Source organism: Dama dama, chromosome 2 (assembly GCF_033118175.1).
Source record: "Dama dama isolate Ldn47 chromosome 2, ASM3311817v1, whole genome shotgun sequence".
Classification (NCBI taxonomy): Eukaryota; Metazoa; Chordata; class Mammalia; order Artiodactyla; family Cervidae; genus Dama; species Dama dama.
The window spans coordinates 22,466,846-22,489,475 of NC_083682.1; the positions used below are offsets into that span (position 1 = coordinate 22,466,846).

A 22,630-nucleotide genomic window follows, 5' to 3' on the forward strand; every position below is an offset into this window, starting at 1 on the left:
GCTCTGACATGTTCTAGAAAATGGACTGGAGGCTGGGGATTGAGCCGAGTAGCTGCTGGAAAAAGGTCCCCAGCATCTACAAGATTCTGTGATCGGAGAGAGAAGCCCAAGCTTGACAGCTATGATAATAATACAATTCAAGCCATTTTCCAGTCTTCTTGTTTTGGGGTAGAAGAGGGATTTTCTGTGTCTTCAGCCGTTTCTGGAATCTCTCATTCCAACCTTTCAGAAAACTCCTCTCCCTGCCTTTGCAGAGTTTGTTGGAGGTGTGTCCGTGGCGTGTACCCTCCCTCACAGGAATGAGGAGCAAGAGGTGGAGACAGGACTTGCTGGGACACACAAGGTCCAGTTTAGTGTGGATCCCAGTTCCCTCCCTGAGCCCATATTCTCATCTCCCCCGGGCAGTGGGGTTCAGCTCAGGCAGGTGAAGAACTGCTGGGACCCCTCAGACTGGAAGCTGTGCTGGAGAGGGTCTTCCAAGCAGATACCCTCTTCCCAAGCCGGGATGCAGGGTTTTGAAACCAGAAAATGCCAGGTCTGAAAGAGAGGCAAGAACAAGTCCAGCAACACACAGACCTCTGTGTATTCAGAGGGAACTTGGCAGGGTTGTGTCCGGGCAGAGAAACTCCGAGTGGTACAAAGGGACGTGCCCGGAGTGGAGAAATCATGCTAATTGTCTGCGCCAGAGCTGGAGAACGCCACCCAAAATGAAGAGAGAAAGGGAAGCCCCGTCCAGGGCCTTCAGTGCACGGCGCCTTGCTCCTTTTGTCTACCTGCTTCTGATCCAGACAGGTAGGAGAACCGGAGGGTAGGACGGGGTCTGCAGAAGGGACCCGGGGCTTTCAAAGGAGAGGGAGGGGGGAGCTGAGGGCCAGAACGCCTCTGGGGCGGGAGGAGGGGAGAATGCCCAGCCACCGTGGGAAGCGCCTCAGTGAATTCAGGCATTCGTGTTGAATGTATTTCTTCATTCTGTGTGCCTCCTGCCTGGCCCCTGCCCCCCAGCCCCCAAAGCCTGCATGACTTTGGAGCTCCCACGGCATTCAGTACGTTAGATGGAGGGCAACGAGCCATTGCTTATGGGACGTCTTGTTGGCGTGGGCCCGTCGGGCATTCTTTATAATTCGCAGTCGGGATTATGGTGGGGCTTGGAGGGGTGGGGAAATCTTGGTTTTGTGCCTCCTCAACCCCCGACCCTGGCTTCTCTGGGTGTAAAACAGCAAGGGAGATGAAAGAAGCTTTGGAGATAATGAGTCTCCCGGCTTGGGACAGTAACACCAACCTATCCATAACTCAGGCACACCAGAGACACCTATCTTCTGTACTGCCCCCTACCAGCTCCTTGGAGAAATGATCTGATTTTCAATACATGTGCTTATTCAATACACGCATGTGCGCACACACACACACACACACATACACACAGGGTTCTCAGGTGGCTCAGTGGTAAAGAATCCGCCTGCCAATGCAGGAGATGCAAGAGACTCGGGTTCGATCCCTGGATCAGAAAGAGCCCCTGGAGTAGGAAATGACAGCCCACTCCAGTATTCTTGCCTGGAAAATTCCATGGACAGAGGAGACTGGCAGGCTACAGTCCAGGGGGTCACTAAGAGCCAGATATGGCTGAGGGATTGAGCACACACGCATATGCACACACACAAACTATTCCAGAGAGCCTAGGAATTTACAGTTTCATTGGGCAAATAGATGCAGAAACCATTTTAATAAAATACAGAAACTACTATGAGTCAGAGAGGCAGAGAGAGGTCACCTACACCGTCAGGAAGCTGGTGCTGGTGGTACAGGATACGAGTAGGGGAATATCAGGGGAAGTTACTTGGGAGTGTCTGCACTGAATTTTAAAGGATGAGAAAAACAGGTAGGTGTGGGAGTGAGCATCATAGTTAGGAAAATGGGCCAAGGTCAACAGCTTGAAATGGTATCACGTGTTAGGAGCAGCCCAGTCAGTCACTCCTGGAGAGGAAAGAGTGAATGGAGTTCGGTGAGATATGTAAACCTTGCTAAGGAAATTGGAAGGTAATTTGCAAACAATGGTCACCGGGAGGGCATGGAATGGTTTTCAGTCTGGGAACCAGCAGGGCCAGAGATCGCTCACTCTGCGCAGAGGCGTTAGAGGCAAAACTGGAGGCAAGATGGGAAAGGAAGCCTATATCCCTTATCCATTTGGTGGAACCACAAAATGGATGACTTCAACAACAGATGTGCGTTGTTTCACAGTTCCAGAGGATAAAATTTCAAGATCAAGGTGGCGGGAAGGCTGTACAACCCCTGAAGGCGCTAGGCAGGGTTCTACTCTAGGCCTCTCTGCTGTCTTTGGGTAGTTCCTTGACTGTGACAGGTTAACTTTAATCTTCACATGGCATTCTCCCCGTGCTTGTGTGTATATTCAATTTCTTCATTTTATAAGGACACCAGTCATCTTCAATTGGGCTTCCCTGGTGGCTCAGACAGTTAAGAATCTGCCTGCAGTGCAGAAGACCCAGATTCAATCCCTGGGTGGGGAAGATCCCTTAGAGAAGGAAATGGCAATGCACTCCAGTATTCTTGCCTGGAAAGTTCCATTGACAGAGGAGCCTGACGGACTACAGTCCATGGGGTCGCAAAGAGTCAGACACAACTGAGCAATTAACACTTTCATTTTCATCTTAGATTGGGGGCCCACTCCCTCCAGTATTAGCTTGTTACCTTGACAATGACCCCAATGCCAAATAAGGTCACATTCTGAGATACGTAGGGCTTCCCAAGTGGCTCAGTGGTAAAGAATCCACTTGCCAATGCAGGAGACATGAGAGATTGTGGGTTTGATCCCTGAGTCAGGAAGATCCCCTGGAGCAGAAAATGGCAACCCACTCGAGTATTCTTGCCTGAAGAATTCCGTGGACAGAGGAGCCTGGCAGGCGACAGTCCACAGGGTCGCAAAGAGTCAGACACATTTGAAGTGACTGAGTACACACACATTGAGATACTTGGGATTAGGACTTCAAGACATAAATTTTAGGGGGCACAATTCAACCCGTAAAAAAGCTACTGCAATAGTTCAAGAGAGAAATGAACAAGGCTGGAATTAGAATAAAGAGAGAGGGAGGGAAGGATATTGAGATAATATTTTGGAGGGAAAATCAGGACCTAGTGATTGATAGGAAGTTAAAGAATCTAGGGAAGGAGGTAGGGTTTCTGTGTGAAACATTAAATTTAAAAATGGGCAAGATTGGGAGATATAATGATTAGTGTTACTCATGTTGAGGTTGAAATGGCTGTGAGACATTTGTGGGGAAATGTTGAACAACCTAAAACTGGAGGATTGGGAAGAGGTATTTGGAAGCTGTCAGCTAAGAGGTGAGATTTAAAACAGTAAGAATAAAGAAATACCACCTTACAGGAGCAAATGCGCTGAAAATGGAACACTGAGGAACCCCAAGACTTTTTTTTAAAACCAATGCAAACTTTTTTATTTTTTGTTGGAGTATAGCCAGTTAACAATGTTGTGATAGCTTCAGTGGAGGGATTGGGCCATACATATTCATGTATCCATTCTCCCACAAACTCCCCTCCCACCCAGGCTACCACATATCATTGAGTAGAGTTTCCTGTGCAATGCAGTAGATCCTTGTTGGTTATTCATTTTAAATATAGCAGTGTGTACATGTTGATCAAACTCCCTAACTATCCCTCCCCCCCAGCAAGCATAAGTTCATTCTCTAAGCCTGTGTGAATCTGAGGAATCCCAAGATTTGCAGAGGAGAGCAGAGAACAAAAGCCCATTGAGGAGACGTGGAACAATCAGAGATACAGAGGGAGATCTTGAAGACTGTGGTGTCCAGAAAGTGAAGGGAGTCGGGATATTCCCAGAGAGTCCACATCAAATGTATCCAGGAGCCTAGTGTAATAAGGACCTAAAAGAGCCCACCTGATGTGGCCATAAAGAGGTTACCATTAGCCTTAGTGAGAGCAGTGTCAGTGGACATTACAATGAATGGAGGAAATGAGAGCTGATGGTATGGAGACAGGGAACTGGGAGTAGGAAATGTACAGTGACATGTACAAATCAGAGGTGTCCTTAAGCTTTTCAGGTCATCCCATGGTAAAGAAAAAAATTATGGAAGGATCTTGTCAGTCACTGTGATTAGGCAGAAACAAAAGGAACTTCTGTGAGAGACAGTGTAATTGAGTATTATTTAACAAGGGGCTTCCCTGGTGGTTCAATGGTTAAGACTCCATGCTTCTGCTGCAGGGGGCACGGGTTCAATCCCAGGTCCAGGAACTAAAATCCCACATGCTGCATGGCCACAAAAAAAAATGTATAAGAAAAAATTCTAAATATAAACTACGCTAATAAGATATTAGTTACAAACTAAGATAGGTAAGAGGTAAGTGTGGGGTCAGGCCATTGTACTGCTGTGGACTCAATAGCAATAAAGGCTAAGATTCTATGAGGAATTTCTGCCATCCTCAATCTATTAGGAAAATGTCAGCTTCTGTGACAAATAAATTCCAACATTTAAGTTCTCCTGGCATTAACCCTGGAGTAGCTGGTACCATTTCAAGCAAGGTCTGGTATGAACAAAGACTGTTCCATGAGGTTTTCCAGAGACCAAGCTCATGGAGCGCTATCAACTTTCACATGTGTTTCCAATGGTCAGTCTGAGATTTATCTCTATTTCTTTTAGGTAGAGGATTAAGGGAAAAACAAAAGAAGAAGTACACCAGCCTATAAGTGGAACCTACCACTTTTACTAGTACTATTGGGTAGAAATCAGTAGTGACACAGCCATACTCAACTGCAAGGGAGGCTGGGAGACATAGCTTTAAGGCTGGCACTAAAAGGGTGGCCTGGATCCTATGACTCTGGCTCCCAGAGATCTGCCTTAATCCCTTGCCATCAAGGAAATCAACCCTGAATATTCATAGGAAGGACTGATGTTGAAGTTGAAACTCCAATACTCTGACCGCCTGATGCAAAGAGCCGACTCATTGGAAAAGACCCTGATGCTGGGAAAGATTGAGAGCAGGAGGAGAAGGCGGGCAACAGAGGATGGGATGGTTGGACGGCATCACCGACTCAGTGGACATGAGTTTGCGCAAGCTCCAGGAGTTGGTGATGGACAGGGAAGCCTGGCCTGCTGCAGACCATGGGGTCGCAGAGAGTCAGACAAGACTGAGCGACTGAATAGCAACAATACTCCCTTACGGCAGCAACCACCTTACTTGCCTCAGGCAAGTAGACTTAGTCCTTAGTGCTCTGAACCGCAGATGAACTAAGGAGGCTTCCCTAAATTCATCACAGCCTTATTCCTGGGACATTCAAACACAGTTTTTCTAGAGGCTAGAATACTAATTACAATCATAAAAACAACATGCCATACACCTAGATAATCTGATTTGCAAGCTGTTACTCTCTGGGATCCTAGAGCCAGTCCATCCTCTAGGCTCTCATTAGGAAGAAGTTCCTTGCCTAGGTTCCACTCTGAGTTCTAAGATCACCTTCCATATTTTAGGTGCTGTATTTTTTCTTAATTGCAATTGAGAATTATATACAGGAACATGCAATTTTACATAAGGATACAGTTTTATGAACCTTTAAAAGTGAATAAATCCATTTAATTAGCCTCCAAGGTCATGGAAAAGAACATTTCAGCACCTGAGAAGTACCTCCTTACTATATCGTTACTATTTTCTTCCCCCCAGGGTCACAGTGGTGTACTAATTTCTAACACAGATTAATTTTGTGTGTCTTTGAACTTCATAAAAGTGGAGTTATATCTATGCACTCTTTTAAGCCTGGTTTCTTTCACTGAACACCAAATGTGTAAGATTCATGCATGTTGTTGTTGAAATTGTAACTTGTTTGATCTCAGTGCTATATAGTATTCCATCATAAAAATATACCAAAAATTTGTTCACCTATTCAATTTTGATAGACACTTTGGTTGTTAACAGTTTGGGCCTTTATGAACAGAATTGTTAAAAACATTCTAGTAGTTGTCTTTTGGTGAACAGATATACCCAGGAGTAGAATTTGCCGAGTTATGTGTGTGCAGTTAGGCTTAGTAGACATAGCCAGAGTTTTCAGAAGTGGTTGTATCAAGCTACATTCCCACCAGCCCTGACTGAGAGTTCAGATGTTCTTTCCATATATTCACCAATAACTGAATCTTCTATTTTTCATTTTAGCGATCCTAGTATGAGGTGGCATGAAATTATGGTTTAAAATCGCAAATCTATGGTGATGAATGCAGTTGTGTCTTTTTCATATACTTATTAGCTATTTGAAAATCCTTTTAATGTAAATCCATGGCTGATTCATGTCAATGTATAGCAAAAACCACTACAATATTGTAAAGTAATTAGCCTCCAACTAATAAAAATAAATGAAAAAAAAAAAAAGAAAATCCTTTTATGTGAAATACCTGATCCAAATCTTTTGCCCATTTTCTATTGAGTTTCCTGGATTTTTTTAAAAGTGGTAATTTGTAGAAGTTTAAAATATATATGTTGGATACGAGTCATTTATAGGATATATGTATTATAACTGTCTCCCTCTGTGTGTGTGTGTGTGTGTGTGTGTGCTAAATCGCTTCAGTTGTGTCGACTCTGTGCAACCCTATGGACTGTAGCCCACCAGTCTCCTCTGTCCATGGGATTCTCCAAGCAAGAACACTGAATTGGGTTGCTATGCCCTCCTCCAGGGGATCTTCCCGACCCATGGATCAAACCCATATCTTTTTTGTCTCCTGCATTGGCAGGCAGATTCTTTTTTTTTTTTTTTTTTTTTTAATTTTATTTATTTCTGGTTGCACTGGATCTTTGTTGCTGTGCAAGGGCTTTCTCTAGTTGTGGTGCTCAGGCTTCTCACTGTTGTGGCTTCTCTTGTTGCAGAGCTCAGGCTCTGAAGTGCGGGCTCAGTAGTTGTGGCACCCAGTTTTAGTTGCTCCGAGGCATGTGAAATCTTCCCGGACCAGGAATCGAACCTGTGTCCCCTGCGTTGGCAGGCAGGTTCTTTCCCACTGTGCTACCAGGGAAGTCTGGCAGGCAGATTCTCTACAGCTGGTGCCACCTGGGAAGGCCATCTCCCACTGTGCAGTTTGCCTTTCATTCTCTTAATGATGTCTCTTGATGAACAGAAGCTCTTAATTTTATTGTCCAATGTATCATTTTCATCTTTTACAGGTACCTTTGTGTCCTGTCGAAAAATCTTTGTCTGTCCTCAAGTCACAAAGATACTCTCCTATGTTTTCTTTTTAAAACATTGTTTTACCTTTCACATTTAGATCTACAATCTACCTAGAATTGGTATGTGTGTGAGATGTGAGGTGAGGACCAAAATTCATTTTTATTCCAACGTGGCCCAGCACTATTTATTAAAAAAAAATCCTTTCTGCACTTCACTGCATGCCACCAGTGGTTCAGTGGTTAGGACTCCAGGTTTCCACTGCAGGTATCATGGATTCAGTCTCTGGTTGGGGAACTAAGATCCCACAACCCTCACAGCAAAAATAAAAAGTCAAGCTATCATGTTTAAGTCTGTTTTTGGACTCTTCATTCTGTTCTGTTGATATACTTGTCTATTGTTGTGCCAAGGATAAATCTCTTGGGATTTTTATCAGTATTGTAATAAATTTATAAGCCAGCTTTGGAGAATTGACAGCTTAACATTAATGATTACTCCTATCCAAAACATGGTGTATCTCTGTGTGCTATCTTTACACTTATTAGCTAGGTACATGTTACTGAACATTTGCTTTCTTTACAGGGTAGGAAAAAAGCTACCCTTCTCTTCCTGGATCCCAAGGGCCCTCTTCACAATTTCTGTACCCTGATTTTCCCTTATATTCCTAAGTGATTGACACTTAAAATGAGTTCACACTTTCGTAGGCCTCAACGTAGTAACAAGAGAAAACTCTAACACAGTGACCCCAACAGTGAAGCTCCTCTACAATAGGGGCAGAGAAGGGGGCTTGTTTTCTCAGAGCATTTAATGTTCATTATTATTAATTTGTTCAGAATAATAAAAATGAAAAGCGGAAAGTAGTATTTTTTGCTTTTAGAAAACCGTGATGTATGGGACTTCCCCCAGCAGTCCAGTGGTTAAGACTCTGCCTTCCAAGGCAGGGGATGTGGATTCACTTCCTGGCTGGGGAACTAAGGCCCCTCGTGCTGTGGAGTGCGGCCAGCAAGAAAATAAAACCATGCTGTGTGCTGCCTTTGGGTTATTGTATGCAGTTCTGGTCACCACACCTCAAAAAAGAAATAATAGAATTGGAGAAAGCCCAAATAAGGGTATTTATACTAGCCCAAGGGACGGAGGGACTTCCTATAGAGACAGATCCAAACAAAACAAAAAGCCCTTCAGTTAAAAAGGGACATAACTGCAGTCCAGGGTGTCATAGAGTGTGGATTAGGTGTAACATGTTTTACAGTATCTCATGAATGCTTTTGAGATGGATAGATAGCATCACTGACTCCATTAGACACTAATCTGGGTAAACTCTGGGAGATGGTGAAGGACAGGGAAGCCTGGCTTGCAGCAGTCCATGGGGTCACAAAGAGCCAGACACACTGGCGACTGAACAACATTTGGCTGCGCCGGGTCTTAGTTGCAGCATGTGAAATCACTAGTTGCCACATGCAAACTCTTAGCTGTGACATGCGAACTCTTAGTTGTGGCACATGGGATCTAGTTCCCTGTGCTGTGCCGTGTTTAGTCGCTCAGTCGTGTCCGATTCTTTGCAACACCATGGACTGTAGCCCACCAGGCTCCTCTGTCCATGGGGATTCTCCAGGCAAGAATACTGGAGTGGGTTACCATGCCCTCCTCCAGGGCATCTTCCCGACCCAGGGATCAAACCCAGGCCCCCTGTATTGGGAGAGAGGAGTCTTAGCCACTGGACCACCAGGGAAACCCCTCTCACTGATATGTTTAAAAGGTAAATTTAAGGCAAATACTGGTAATAGAAAATCTTTGCCCACCACAAAGGGCATATAAAAATGAACAGATGATGGTTTAAGGAAGTGACTATTAAGGGTCCCCAAGGCTATTGGCAGGTACATTCTTATAGTTAAATCTTGACATTCTTTGATGTCACAGCAGGTTTAAATCCTAGTTGACGAGGGCCACCTCCCTGGTCCAGTGTGGCTGTTTAAGTTGGCAGGGACATCTTGCAGCGAGGTCAATTTCCTTCTGTTCAGCCTCCAGTGGGAACGGAGACTTTTCTACCTAACGATGCTTCCGAGACTTGAGGACGATGATTAAGTTAATCGTTTCTCAAGGTTGAAGAGTTTTAGTTCCTTTTATTTGCACTGTTAGCCATTTCCCCGCTTCTGTGTCCTTCCTTGGCACCTGTCCTAGTTCTCTATGTCCCTTGAAAGTTGTGGGACCCTGACCTTAAAACCAACTCCAATTTTGGCTAGATTTTGGGAAACAGTGTTTGCTCAGCAAAAATGCCCGGGAAAGACTGCTCCCTCCACTTCTGAACATGCCTACATACACCCCTGTGACTCAGGGGCGATATTCGTTTGCAGACACGTGGAAGGCACCCACCAAGAGGAGGGGGAGGCCGAGGGTGATCCATATGCAGTAACTTCTGCAAAGGTTTTATCCAAAAGAATCATGTTTATTTTTGTTTTTTAAATATTTATTTATTTGACTGTGCCAGGTCTTAGTTGGCAGGCAGGATCTAGTTCCTCAACCAGGGATTGAACACAGGCCCCTTCCATTGAGAATGGGAGATTTTAGCCACTGGATCACCAGAGAAAGTCCCCAAAAGGATCAAATTTACACTGGTAGAAAGAGGGACTTCTCTGGCAGTCCAGGGTTGGGACTCCGTGCTTCCACTGCAGGAGACCCTGGTTCAATCCCTGGTCAGGGAACTAAGATCCCACATATTGCATGATGCAGCAAAAATAAATAAACAAATTGGTAGAAAGAGCAAACTTGAAGGGGGAAAGGCATCCCCACAGCACTACTAAGACCTTATATGGGACGAGACAGAGTAGAAGAGAGAGCAGGAGAAACTCAAGGGAGGGTCCGAGAAGACAGAAGTAGGGAGGGAATCCATTCCACTTTTCCTTGGGGCTGGGACTGTCATAGCCCAGCCTCCTGGAAAGAAGATATAAGAACCTAGGAGCTTGAGGTTGCTAAATCCCAGGGTGGTTCTGCATACATCACCCTCATGTGTTGACCCCACTGCTTCAGACTGGGTCCTGAGAAGCGGGGTAGATGTTCCCATCCTGGCCCTTAATGAAGCTCACTGATTTTTTCCAGAGCCACTTCGAGTCACCTACACCAAACCCTATTTGCCTGTTCGGGGAAGTTTGAAACCTTGTGTTTCTAAGTCAAACCAAGCCTGGGACCTAGCACCTGCGAGGCAGGAAATCCCATCTAAATAACCCCAGAAACCAAGAGCTGGAGAAATCTGAAGGATCATGAGGTCAAGCAGATTTCGGTCTGACACACAGAGCCATAGAGATTCCCCAGCAGCACACCAAGACCCTGGGAAGGACAGGACTCAGGTCCTCACCTCCTCTTTGACTAAATCAAGTGAGCTAGAACTGAGTTTCATTTCTTTTCAATTTACGTAGGGTTTTGTGGGAACAAAAATACCTTTAATAGGAAAATTTAAAAATACTTGGTTTTGTCCATTCTAACTCCCCGCCCCCCATGACAAGTATATAATATTCATGAATACGGTGGCTTTCATCATTGCAGTAGTGTCTTCCACACCTAAGGTTTTATGATTATAACATTCTTGACACATGATGACAGAATGTCAGGATTGCAATGTCAGGTTGCAGGTTATCTGGTCCTACTACCTCATTATCCAAAGGAGAAAATGAAAGCACAGGGAGGGGAATGAACATTCAATTGGCCTTTCCTTGATTACTTCTAAAGACGGGGAGCTCACTACCTAACAAAGCACTTGTTCCCAAAATGGGTTGGATATGTTTATTAAATTAAATTTGCTTCAATCTGCACAACTCACCTTTTCATTTCACTGCCTTTTGGCTTGGAAAAAAGGAAGAACTGTTAGGAAGGGAAGAGTCCAGCGTGGTGAGGCATGGAGAGACCAGAGGACTCAGAGATGAGAAGGGGGTAAGGAGCCAAGGCCTGACATTGCCCTCTCGCTGTGGGCTTCTGTTCACAGAGCCCCTGACAGGGGTGAACATCACCAGCCCGGTGCGCCTGATCCACGGCACGGTGGGGAAGGCCGCCCTGCTCTCCGTGCAGTATAGCAGCACCAGCAGCGACAAGCCCGTGGTCAAGTGGCAGCTGAAACGGGACAAGCCAGTGACCGTCGTTCAGTCCATCGGCACCGAGGTCATTGGCACCCTGCGGCCTGACTATCGAGACCGCATCCGCCTCTTCGAGAACGGCTCCCTGCTTCTCAGCGACCTGCAACTGGCCGATGAGGGCACCTATGAGGTCGAGATCTCCATCACGGATGACACTTTCACCGGGGAGAAGACCATCAACCTCACTGTAGATGGTAAAGTCTCGGGCAAGGGAGGAGTGAGTGCCAGCAGCTGGGGTGGGGGCTAGGGTCCACCCGGTACCCTAGCTAGACCCCAGGAAAACCCACACAAGAGCCAGTGGGGAGCAGAGAGTGAGCCAACTGGACCTTAGAGACTGGCAGATAGACCACAGCTAACATGTATAGGGTGCTTACTGTGAGCCAGAAATGATTGTAAGTTTTTGCCTATATTGACTCATTTAATGCTTATAATAATGTAGGGATAGTTAATGTCATTGGCCCTGTTTCAAGAGATGAGAAAACTGAGGAACAAGGAGGTTGAATAATTTGACCAAGTCCACACAACTAGTAAGTGATAGAGTCAATATCTGAACCTATTTGGGGCTTCCCTTGTGTCTCAGCAGTAAAGAATCCACCTGCAATGCAGGAGCCTCAGGAGACCTGGGTTCAATCCCTGGGTCAGGAAGACCCCCTGGAGAAGGAAATGGCAACCCACTCCAGTACTCTTGCCTGGAGAAGCCCACGGACAGAGGAGCCGGGCAGGCTACAGTCCATGGGGTTGCAAGGACTTAGAACGCACAGACCTAAACTTAGCCCAGTGAAAATATTTTCCAGGCTGGTCAGCTTAAGACATCTCGGAAAGGTATTTGAGAAGAAAGAAAGGGAAGATCCAGAAGGGCAGGGACCATGGCTGTCTTGTTCTGCATTGTATCCCCTGTGCTCAATTAGGTGCTCAATAAATAGTGGGTAAATAAATGAATAAATGGATGGATGGATGGATGGATGGATGGGTGGGTGGGGGTGGGTGGGTGGTGGTAAAGCGCTATACTGAGACCTCTGAAGACCACAGATCGAGCTGGAAGGTGGACAGTTAAGAAGGGGAAGGGAGATGCTTTTTGGCCGCTGGCTCACAGGCTCCCCCATCCCCGGGCTCAGTGCCCATTTCAAGGCCGCAGGTGTTAGTAGCATCAACCACGGTGCTGGAGCTCAGCGAGGCCTTCACCCTGAACTGCTCGCACGAGAACGGCACCAAACCCAGCTACACCTGGCTGAAGGACGGCAAGCCCCTCCTCAACGACTCCCGGATGCTCCTGTCCCCAGACCAAAAGGTGCTCACCATCACGCGCGTTCTCATGGAGGACGACGACCTGTACAGTTGTGTGGTGGAGAACCCCATCAGCCAGGGCCGCAGCCCACCCGTCAAGATCACCGTGTACCGTGAGTCTCCCGCTGCCCACCCTGGGGACCCACCACCCTGAGAGGCAGGTGCCCACGAGAGGCTGAGGACATCCCAGACAGAGTGCCCCCCGGGTGGGAGAGAGGCGGAGATGGGCCAGGTCTCCCTGGAGGACAGCATCGTTGGGAAGTGAGCTCCGGGGAAAGTCCACCACTGGCCAGCCCTGCTGCCTGGGGCTCCTTTTCTCTTCCTTCGGCCCCAGGAAGCTCTCTCCTCCCCACACCCACCACTTACCCCGAAACCTCTCCCACCTCTCTGCCTCCCTCTCTCTCTCTAGGAAGAAGCTCGCTCTACATCATCTTGTCCACAGGAGGCATCTTCCTCCTTGTGACCTTGGTGACTGTCTGCGCCTGCTGGAAACCTTCCAAAAAGTCTGGGTAACTCTCCAAGTTCCCCTCCCTGAGTATCCGAATCCTTCCACCCACTCCAGCCCAGAGTTCCGTTCTTTGCTTAGTCTCTGTCTCTCTCTCTCTTTTAAAATGATTTGTTTATTTGTATTTATTTTTGGCTGTACTGGGTCTTCATTGCTGCACATGGGCTTTCCCTAGTTGCAGTGAGTGGGGGGATACTCTGTAGTTTCAGTGGGTGGGCTTCTCTTTGTGGTGGCTTCTCTTGTTGCAGAGCATGGGCTCTAGGGGGCAGGGGCTTGGTAGTTGCACCCATGGACTCAGTAGTTGTGGCACATGGGCTTAGTTGCCCCGTGGCATGTGGGATCTTCCCAGACCAGAGTTCGAAATCGTGTCCCCATCATGGCAAGGCGGATTCTTAAACATTCACTGGACCACCACTAAGCTCCTCTTGGTCTCTTTATTTATTAAAAAAAAAAAAAATGAACTATATTTTTTTTAATGTGGACCATTTTTAAAGTCTTTATTGAACTTGTTACAATATTGCTTCTGTTTTATGTTTTGGTTTTTTGGCTGTAAGGCATGTGGGATCTTAAGCTCTCCGACCAGGGATTGAACCTACACCCTCTGCATTGGAAGGCAAAGTCTTAACCACCAGACCACCAAGGAAGTCCCCTCTTCTTAGTCTCTTTAAATGCCTTTCCTCCCAGGGCCCAAAGCTCTTCCTAGGAGATCCATCTTACCATTGCATGCATTGTATATGGAATTACATCCTGTAATTCCTCACAACCCCAACAATCCCAGCATTGTTAATAACGGTTTCACTTGCACATCACCTTCTGTGAACCAAGCACTGTATTTGTGGTTAGCGCACTACCTTTCAGAGTGATTATCTTACAGTGTGATTCTCTGCAGTTTACAGATACTGACTCTGGACTCAGATGAGTTAAGTGACTTGCCCACGGTCACAATGCCAGGGCCAGACTCAGGCTGCAAACCTAGATGGGATATATCCCATCCCACCACACCCAGCCCATCTTCCTATTACACGGCCTCATTGATGGCCATCAGATACTGCCCCACTGTGTCCCCACGCCCAGAACTTCTGCTCACACTCAACAGCTGTGTTCACCAGATGCTGGGTTGATTTGCAGGAAGAAGAGGAAGCTGGAGAAGCAAAACTCCATGGAGTATATGGATCAGAGTGATGACCGCCTGAAACCAGAAGGTGAGCTCCCAGCCGCCCACTCACCCGTCCCATCGTCACTCAGAGCAGTGGGCTGCTGGGAAAAGGCAGATCTGGGCGACAAGGAAGCCAGCTCTGCAGGGCCCCTTCCTCCACCAACTGCACGAAGACTGCAGAGCTGGGAGAGGAGCACCCGAGGTAGGACCCTGGGGATGACAAATCCTTTGGTGGAGGTTGTGGCGGGACCCCGACTGGCCACTGGGAAGCAAAGAGTGTAGGTGCTGGCTGGTGGAAAGGGTTCTGGACCTGCGCCAGCCGCCCTCTTCTTTGCCCTGTGCAGCAGACACCATCCCACGAAGCGGAGAGCAGGAAAGGAAGAACCCCATGGCACTCTACATCCTGAAAGACAAGGTGAGTAGCTCCGGGCTGAGTGCCCCACGAACACCCCATCAGCCCCTGCCACGTTCTGGTGGTACCATAGCCCCGCTATGCTGACATCCCTTTCTAGGACTCAGAACAACCCTGAGAAATATTTCTGTCACCCACACTTGAGAGATGAGAAAAATAGGGTAAAAATAATTTTACCCTATTTTATTATTTTTTATAATAAAATACAGTAAAATGACTTGTCCAGAATCAAACAAGTAAATCGGTGGTGGTGTGTGTCTGTGTGTTAGTCACTTAGTTGTGTCCAGCTCTTTGCAACCGCATGGACTGTAGCCTTCCAGGCTCCTCCATCCATGAAATTCTCCAGGCAAGAATACCAGAGTGGGTTGCCATTTCCTTCTCCAACTGGTGGCAGTACTAGCCTTCAAACCCAGATCTCTGGACATGGGGCTTCTGGTGATTTCCCAACTATTCCACAACCAACTCTGTACCACGCTGTCCAAGGCAGGTGGAAAGTGGAGAATACGTGGTCAAAGCACTCAGTTTAATGCATTTCAACATTTAATGAGCACCTATTATGTGCCAGGCACCATGCTAAGTGTCCTTCAGTTCAGTTCAGTCGCTCAGTCATGTCTGACTCTTTGCCACCCCATGGACTGCAGCACGCCAGGCTTCCCTGGCCATCACCAACTCCTGGAGCTTGCTCAAACTCATGTCCATTGAGTAGATGACACCATCCAACCATCTCATCCTCTGGCATCCCCTTCTCCTCCTGCCCTCAATCTTTCCCAGCATCAGGGTCTTTTCCAATGAGTCATCTCTTCCCATCAGGTGGGCAAAGTATTGGAGTTTCAGCTTCAGCATCAGTCCTTCCAATGAATATTCAGGACTGATTTCCTTTAGGATGGACTGGTTGGCTCTCCTTGCAGTCCAAGTGACTCTCAAGCGTCTTCTCCAACACCACAGTTCAAAAGCATCAATTCTTCAGCGCTCAGCTTTCTTTATAGTCCAACTCTTGCAGCGATACATGACCACTGGAAAAACCACAGCTTTGTGTCCTATGTTACAAGAGAAACCAGACCTAGGTCTGCAGCCTTCCAGGAGATCAGAGTGTGAAGGGGGCTGTGTCTCTTTCACCTCGGTATTCCCAGGGCCCTGGAACACCGGGCCTGCTCCCAGCCCTGGCCAGCTGTCCGCTGACCCCTCCTGGCAACTGTCTTTGCAGGACTCGCCGGAGCCCGAGGAGAACCCCGCCCAGGAGCCTCGGAGCGCGACGGAGCCCGGCCCGCCCGGCTACTCCGTGTCCCCGGCCGTGCCGGGGCGGTCGCCCGGGCTACCCATCCGCTCCGCCCGCCGCTACCCGCGCTCCCCGGCGCGCTCCCCCGCCACCGGCCGGACGCACTCTTCCCCTCCCCGGGCCCCCGGATCGCCTGGCAGCTCGCGCAGCGCCTCGCGCACACTGCGGACTGCCGGCGTGCACCTGATCCGCGAGCAAGACGAGACGGGGCCGGTGGAGATCAGCGCTTGAGCCTCCTGGGGTCCCCGGAGGCGCCCGCACACCGAGGCCCATGTCCAGGGGAGGGCGGGGCAGCGGGGCTGCGGCCCGCGAGGGGCGAGGGATTAGGCGAGGTCCCGCGGGGCAAGAGGATAGGGCGCGGGGACCACTGTGAGCCTGCGGAGTCCGGGGACTAGGCGGGAATGGCGGAGGGTGGACCAGATTGTGAAATCGGGGTGCGTTTGCTCCCTGATCACTGGCTGTGTTCTCAGTGGGTGTGGGTTGTGCCCTCTTAGGACCATATAGATTATTAAATTTACGGCCCAGTCCCCGGAGAGGCTTATGGAAACTAACATCAGTAACCTAACCCCGATGACTATCCTGTGTCCTTCCTAGGGCGCATTTATGCTTCCCACCCACCCTCTGCCCTTGCTATCCAGGAACGAACTCCCGGTTCCTGGGGAACTTCCTCGGCAAGTCCAGATTAGAGAGGCCACTTGCCTCAAAGGTACAACTGTCCTCAACTACGAGGGAGTCCAGAAAATCACTGTGAAGACAGGACCTTGGGGCACCCTTCTCAGGCATCTGGGACCTGGGTACCTACCTGGCCAGGGAGGAGCTCAAGGGCATTTCTTTGCCACGCCCCCCGCCACCCCCCCAACCCGGGTCTAGCCAGAGCAAAGGATTCAAGCCTCCCAGGCGTGGCCTCCTCCAAAGCCTCCCCTCAGCATCGTGCCCAGCATTCTTTTCATCTCTGGTCCCTAGAGAAGGGGCTCCTCACTCATTCCCAGACCGAGAAAGCTAAATCAAGTGAGGATCTGTCTTTTAACACCTCCTATCTACTGCTTCTCCCTGGCTTTGCACAAAATAAGCCTTTCAAACAATCATTGTCCCCGGGAAAGGTTGTTGAGCTTCCCGTAGGTTTAAGAGGATGAAGTTCGACTCTCCCCAGAAATGGTGGAAGGAGGAAGTAACTCATCGCTCTCCCCACCCACCACTGCGTCTTAGAGACCGGATGAAGCCCTTGGTCTCCGGCCTCTCACCTGCCCCGCTCCCAGGTATGCAGGGCCCAGGAGACAGGCCAGGGCAGGCTCTCTAATTACACAAACCTGCAGAATATGGAGAGATCGGTCCACTGTGCAGCTAGGCCATGCCTGTGCCACCGCCACTTCTTGCACAGTTTGGAGGAAAGACAGTCATCTGCCTTGTGAAGAGAGAGGGCGATTAAAATGATGCAAGAGAAGAAGGCCTTCTGTGTGTGCTGACCTCTCTTCCCTGATGCCTCTAAGGCATCTCTGGTCCCTCCTCAGCTTCCTGAGCTCCAGCTCGGACCCTGCACCATCCCACAGAGGAACTCCCGAGGTCCCAATTCCCCACCACTCCATGTGGGACAAGTTTTGTCCCAGCCCAAAGGCAGCAGCATTTCCAGTTGATTCCCCCCAATAACCTGCAGGTCGTGGTCCTCCCAGCTCCCTGCCCCTATGCACTGCTCCAGGCTCATCTGCACAGGTGTGCCTTTGCAGCTCTGCTTCCTCACCCCAGAACTGCTCCCCTCACTTCCCCAGGAGACAAGGCATGCGGGGTGGGGGGGGGGGGGGGGAGGGACACAAGGCACTTTCTAGGAGACAAGGCATGGGGGGGGGGGGACACCCACACCCACACCCACCCCCCCGCAAGTTGCTCAGGCAGGTGGGAGACGAAAGATGTGGTCTCAGACAGGTACATCCCAGTCAACCTGGAGAGGCAAGGGTGAAGACTGAGGTGAGATGAGGGCAAGCTGTACTCTAATCCCCAATGCTGCATCCCTGAGGGGCCTGCTTCCCAGGCTAAAGTCAAATCTGCCTTAAATGGGGGGAGGGGGGGAGCAAGGAAGTGGTTTTGTTTTTGTTTTGTTTTGATCTTCATCTTTGTATTACTGGCATCTAGCAGAGTGCCTAGCACATTCTGGATGCTCAATAAACTTTTGATGAAATGAAGTGATAACTTGGTTTCACTTAATCAAGGAGAACAACAAATCGCCTAAAAATACCAGTCGTTTCCCTTTTCTGTTTTCTTCTCATCTTCCTTCATTATCCTTCACCCTCTCTGGAAATCCCAGATTGTTGATTCCAAAATCATCACACACTCATTCATTCATTCTGATGTTCTTTCTTTTATTCAGTAAACATGTCTTCATGGACCATGAAGTATGCTAGACGCTGGGGAGACAGTGTCCTGGAGGAACACAGATAATAAACATTATCATAATACAGTGTGGAAAATGCAATAACAGAGGTAGATACAAGCTGCTCTAGAAGCATGTAAGAGAAGCATCTAACCCAGATTAGGGGTTTTCAGCAAAGGTATCTTGGAGGAGAACAAGCCTGACTTAGTCTTAGAAAGATCAGTTAATCGGGTGGAAGAAAGAAAAGGATGAAAGGACACATATTCCAGACAGGAGCAGCATGTAAAAAATGCTTAGTAAGTAGAGTTCTTACTTCTTAGCACTTATAAAATGTGGATCAACCAGGGGCAAGTGTCTAAATTGGGCTTCCCTGGTGGCTCAGATGGTAATGAATCCACCTACAATGGAGGAGACCTGGGTTCGATCCCTGGGTTGGGAAGATCCCCTAGAGGAGGGCATGGCAACCCACTCCAGTATTCTTGCCTGGAGAATTCCATGGACAGAGGATCCTGGCAGGCTACAGTCCATGTGGTCACAAAGAGTCAGACACGACTGAGCAACTAAGCCCAGTACAGATGTTTATGTTAGCACTGACAAAGATCAGACTTGTGCCAGTGGCAAAGTGCGTGAGTTTGAACCCGAGACTCCTGGACTACGTTGGTACTGGCCCCCAGTTTGTAGCATCCCAGGCTCCCAAAATAAAAATTTAAATCCTCTGTGAAGAAAACCATCTCCTTAAATTTTCAGAGGCTAAGACCAATCAAAGATGAGTTGACAAGGAAAGGACATCAAACACAGAAGGAAACAAATCACCAAGAATGAAAGTCAGCAAATGTAAGAAGTAATATATTTAAGGCCACCAAGGTCTTCAAATATTGGAATTATCATACATAAAACATAAAATAATTATGAAATGCTTGAAGAAATAAAAGACACTGTTATAAAAGTGAACAAGCAACAAGACATTATCAAAAGTGATCAAGTTTGAAAAGGAACAAATCAAACTTTTGTAAATAAAAATATGACTTATTGAAATAAAAATGTAAATAAAGAGGTTAAATACATTAAATACAGTTGAAGAGAGTTAATCGATCTGAAAAAATTTTACAGAATAAGACACAGACAGACAAGGAAATGAAATACATGAGAAAAAGAGATTAAGGCTCAGGTCATGTAGAATGAAAAGGTCTAACATTTCATCAAGAGCTCAAAGGGGAGAAAAGAGAGATGGAGGAGAGGCAGTATTTTGAGAGTAATGACTGAAACTTTTATAGAACCCATGACAAACATACACATTCAAGGTTAACACACGAGATACTTTTAAAGGTTTCCACACCTACCTAAAATGTAGTAAAACTAGAGTATATCAAAGAAAAAGAGACAATCTAGCTGACTGAAAAAAATGCACAGTGTGAGACTTGTGAGTTAAGTTTTATTTGGGTCAAAATGAGGACTGTAGCCTAGGAAACAGCATTTCAGCCCTGAGAAACTGCTGCAGAGGCAATGGGGAAGGTGAGTGTAACATGATTTTAGTAAAGGGGGGATTCCTGCAGTCAGGCATACATTTTGGCAGAGGCTTGCTGCTAGTCATGAAGAACAGATGTCTCTGTTAATGATTTTAATGCTTTTCTAAAAGATACTAGGAGATGCAAGAATTGGGCTCATGGGGACTTCCCTAGTAGTCCAGTGGTTAAAAATCCACGTTGCAAAGCAGGGGACGCAGGTTCAATCTCTGGTTTGGGATCTAAGATCCCACATGCAGTGGAACAACTAGAGCCACAACTACCAACTCCTGGGCACTCTAGAGCCCACATGCCACAGCTAGAGAGTCCATGAGCTGCAAAGACCCTTGTGCTGCAACTAAGATCTGATGCAGCCAAATAAATAAATCATTTTTTTTAAGATAAAGAATTAAGCTCATAAAATCTCCTCCTGAAAATATCTATTGGAAGACCTGTTCTGCCAGTTTTTCCCAGAACACAGAGTGCTTCATTCCTGATCTTCACCCTGAACTCCTCTCAGAGGAATGTTGGTTTAGCAGCTGCAGTGTCTCTTGACTGAATCCTTGTAGAGGTAGGCGGCAAGTGCCAGTTTATGGTTGGCAATCTTAAAGGCTGTCAGAGGGAAAAAGGTCTTACACATTTAGACAATAATAAAGGAAATCATTAGAAAGTGAACAGTAGCTTCAATATGATGGGCAAAAATAATTATTAACCCAGAATATTGTACCTAGCAGCACAGTCTTCCAAATATGAGGGTAAAATATATTATCAGATGGACAAAAACTACAGTTTACCATCAACACTAAAAGAACTCCTAAAGACACATTTTAGGAAGAAGGAAAATTATTCCAAAAGACAGGTTTGAGATGAAGAAAGAATAATGACAAAAGAAATTAATAAAAATGTTGACAAATTAAATAGTACCTTATAAAATGAAAATAATATCTATTTGTGGCTTTCAAAACCTTATAGATAATATACAGGAAAATAATAGGATGTAAATCAGGAGGAGAGTTATCAGAATTAAATTATTCCAAAATCTTTAAATTCTTTTGGGAGGAGAAGGTGGTTAATATATTGATATTCAGATTTTATTAAGTATTCAAGGGAACATTATCAGGGTAATTACAAAAAGAAGAAAATAAGAGAATTGGTATAAGTTCCAAACTGATAGATTAAGGAAACAAACACAAACTCAATTTCTTTTAAAGCCACGAGAAGAAAAAAAAAAAGAAGCATAGAAAATGGGAGAATAGAAAGTGAAAAAAAAAAAGATGATAGAAACACAGCTAAATTATAGATTATAAAATGCAACCTGATGGACAGCATTTTTTAATCCAGCTATAATGTTGTTTAAATGATACACATCCCAAAGAAAGACTTGGAAAAGTTGAAAGTGCAGTGCTGCAAAAAGATGTGCCAGGCAGATAGTAAGCCAAAGGAAGCGGGGGTGGCTAGTAATATAAGATAAATGGACTTTAGGACCAAAAGCCTCATTATAGTAGGATGTCCCCACATTGTGTCTGCTGAGACAGTCCTGGTTCACTCCTGTTAAACAGATGTCTCCTTTGTTACTAGAAATAAATGGGGTACTTTGAATTTGAGTGCAAATTGTTTACTTTAGGAGACATCAGTAGAGGAGTAAAGAAATGGATCGGCAAAGAGATCAAAACCAATAAGGGATATGTTATCAAACCAGTTAATTCTGTGGAGCTCAATGCTGCTGGGAGCCCTGGGAGATGGCGTTAAACAGATTTGAGGATAATTCCCACTGAGAGGCAAGGAAACTGGGGTGTCGATCCAGTGAATCTCCATCCATCATTAGTTTAGGGCTTCTTCTATGACCTTAATTCCTGGTACTCCCAGCCTGACTTTCATGTATCCAAATATATTCCTCAAACAGAGTTGCAGGTATGCACACAAAATAGTTTTCAGTGTAGAGGGAAATTCTGGGGAATTGTAAGTGAAGCCTCAATAGTGTCTGTAGCTACATAATATCACAAGACTTGTTTTCACCAAAAACAAACACTAAAATTGAATTATGTGCATCTAATTAATTAATTTCAAACCATATGAAACAAAAGACTTCCCTGGCAGTCCAGTGGTTAAGACTCTGTTCTTCCAATGCAGGGGGCCCTGGGTTTGATCCCTGGTAAGGGAACTAGATCCCACATGCTGCATGGCCAAAAAAAAAAATATATATGTATGTATGTATATATATATATATATATATGAAGTACAAATTGATACTGTTACAGAGAGAAATTTGCCAATCTATTTTTGCAGTGGAAGATCTTAAAGCATCTCTTCGATTAGCAGTTGGTAAAACAGACTTTAAAAGATAGTAAAGATTTGCAAGATTTCAGTAGTTTAATACACAACATTTGTTTTGAAAATATATAAAGATCTATGCCAATGAAAGAATATACAGTCTTCTGAAGAATATACAAAATATTCTCCAAATATTGACCATGTGCATTGACTAGGGCATAAATCTCAATAAATTTGGAGGGTTGTTATCATGTAGACGTCATTCTCTGCTCACTAATTAAATTAGAAAGCAATAGTGAAAAGTTATATAAAAATTCCACTCATTTGTGTATTAAAAAGAACACTTCTTAATAACTCATGTGTTAAAGAAGAAATTATGATAGAAATTTTAAAACTTAAATCTGCATCAAACTTAGAAACTCCTAGAAGGGACCTCTTTGGCCGTCCAATGATTATGACTTCTCACTTTCACGGCAAGTTTCAGTTCCTGGTCGAGGAACTAAGATCCTGCATGCTGGATGGAGTGGCCAAAAAAAAAAAAAAAAAGCACAGCCC

General features: G+C 46.2%; 1 protein-coding gene across 2 annotated transcripts; it reads left to right on the plus strand.

The window, feature by feature from the left end:
- The first annotated feature begins 656 nt into the window (after positions 1–656).
- On the plus strand, positions 657–16,266 carry HEPACAM (hepatic and glial cell adhesion molecule). Of its 2 annotated transcripts, none has more exons than XM_061157741.1 (7): positions 657–792; positions 11,160–11,501; positions 12,423–12,704; positions 13,001–13,100; positions 14,225–14,454; positions 14,597–14,667; positions 15,869–16,266. In XM_061157741.1, exons 1-7 carry the CDS (start codon positions 708–710, stop codon positions 16,169–16,171), a joined length of 1,413 nt encoding a protein of 470 aa, XP_061013724.1. In that variant the 5' UTR covers positions 657–707; the 3' UTR covers positions 16,172–16,266. The 2 variants fall into 2 exon arrangements, with proteins under 2 accessions (XP_061013724.1, XP_061013723.1); XM_061157740.1 differs by having other exon boundaries at positions 14,225–14,298.
- Positions 16,267–22,630: the final 6,364 nt, after the last annotated feature.

What these genes read in the sequence shown, in the direction of transcription:
- HEPACAM (XM_061157741.1), top strand. Translation starts at nt 708, where the DNA reads ATGAAGAGAGAAAGGGAAGCCCCGTCCAGGGCCTTCAGTGCACGGCGC. An exon ending in CCTGCTTCTGATCCAGACAG is followed by an intron (nt 793 to 11,159) that starts GTAGGAGAACCG and finishes TTCTGTTCACAG; the next exon opens with AGCCCCTGACAGGGGTGAAC. An exon ending in AAACCTTCCAAAAAGTCTGG is followed by an intron (nt 13,101 to 14,224) that starts GTAACTCTCCAA and finishes GTTGATTTGCAG; the next exon opens with GAAGAAGAGGAAGCTGGAGA.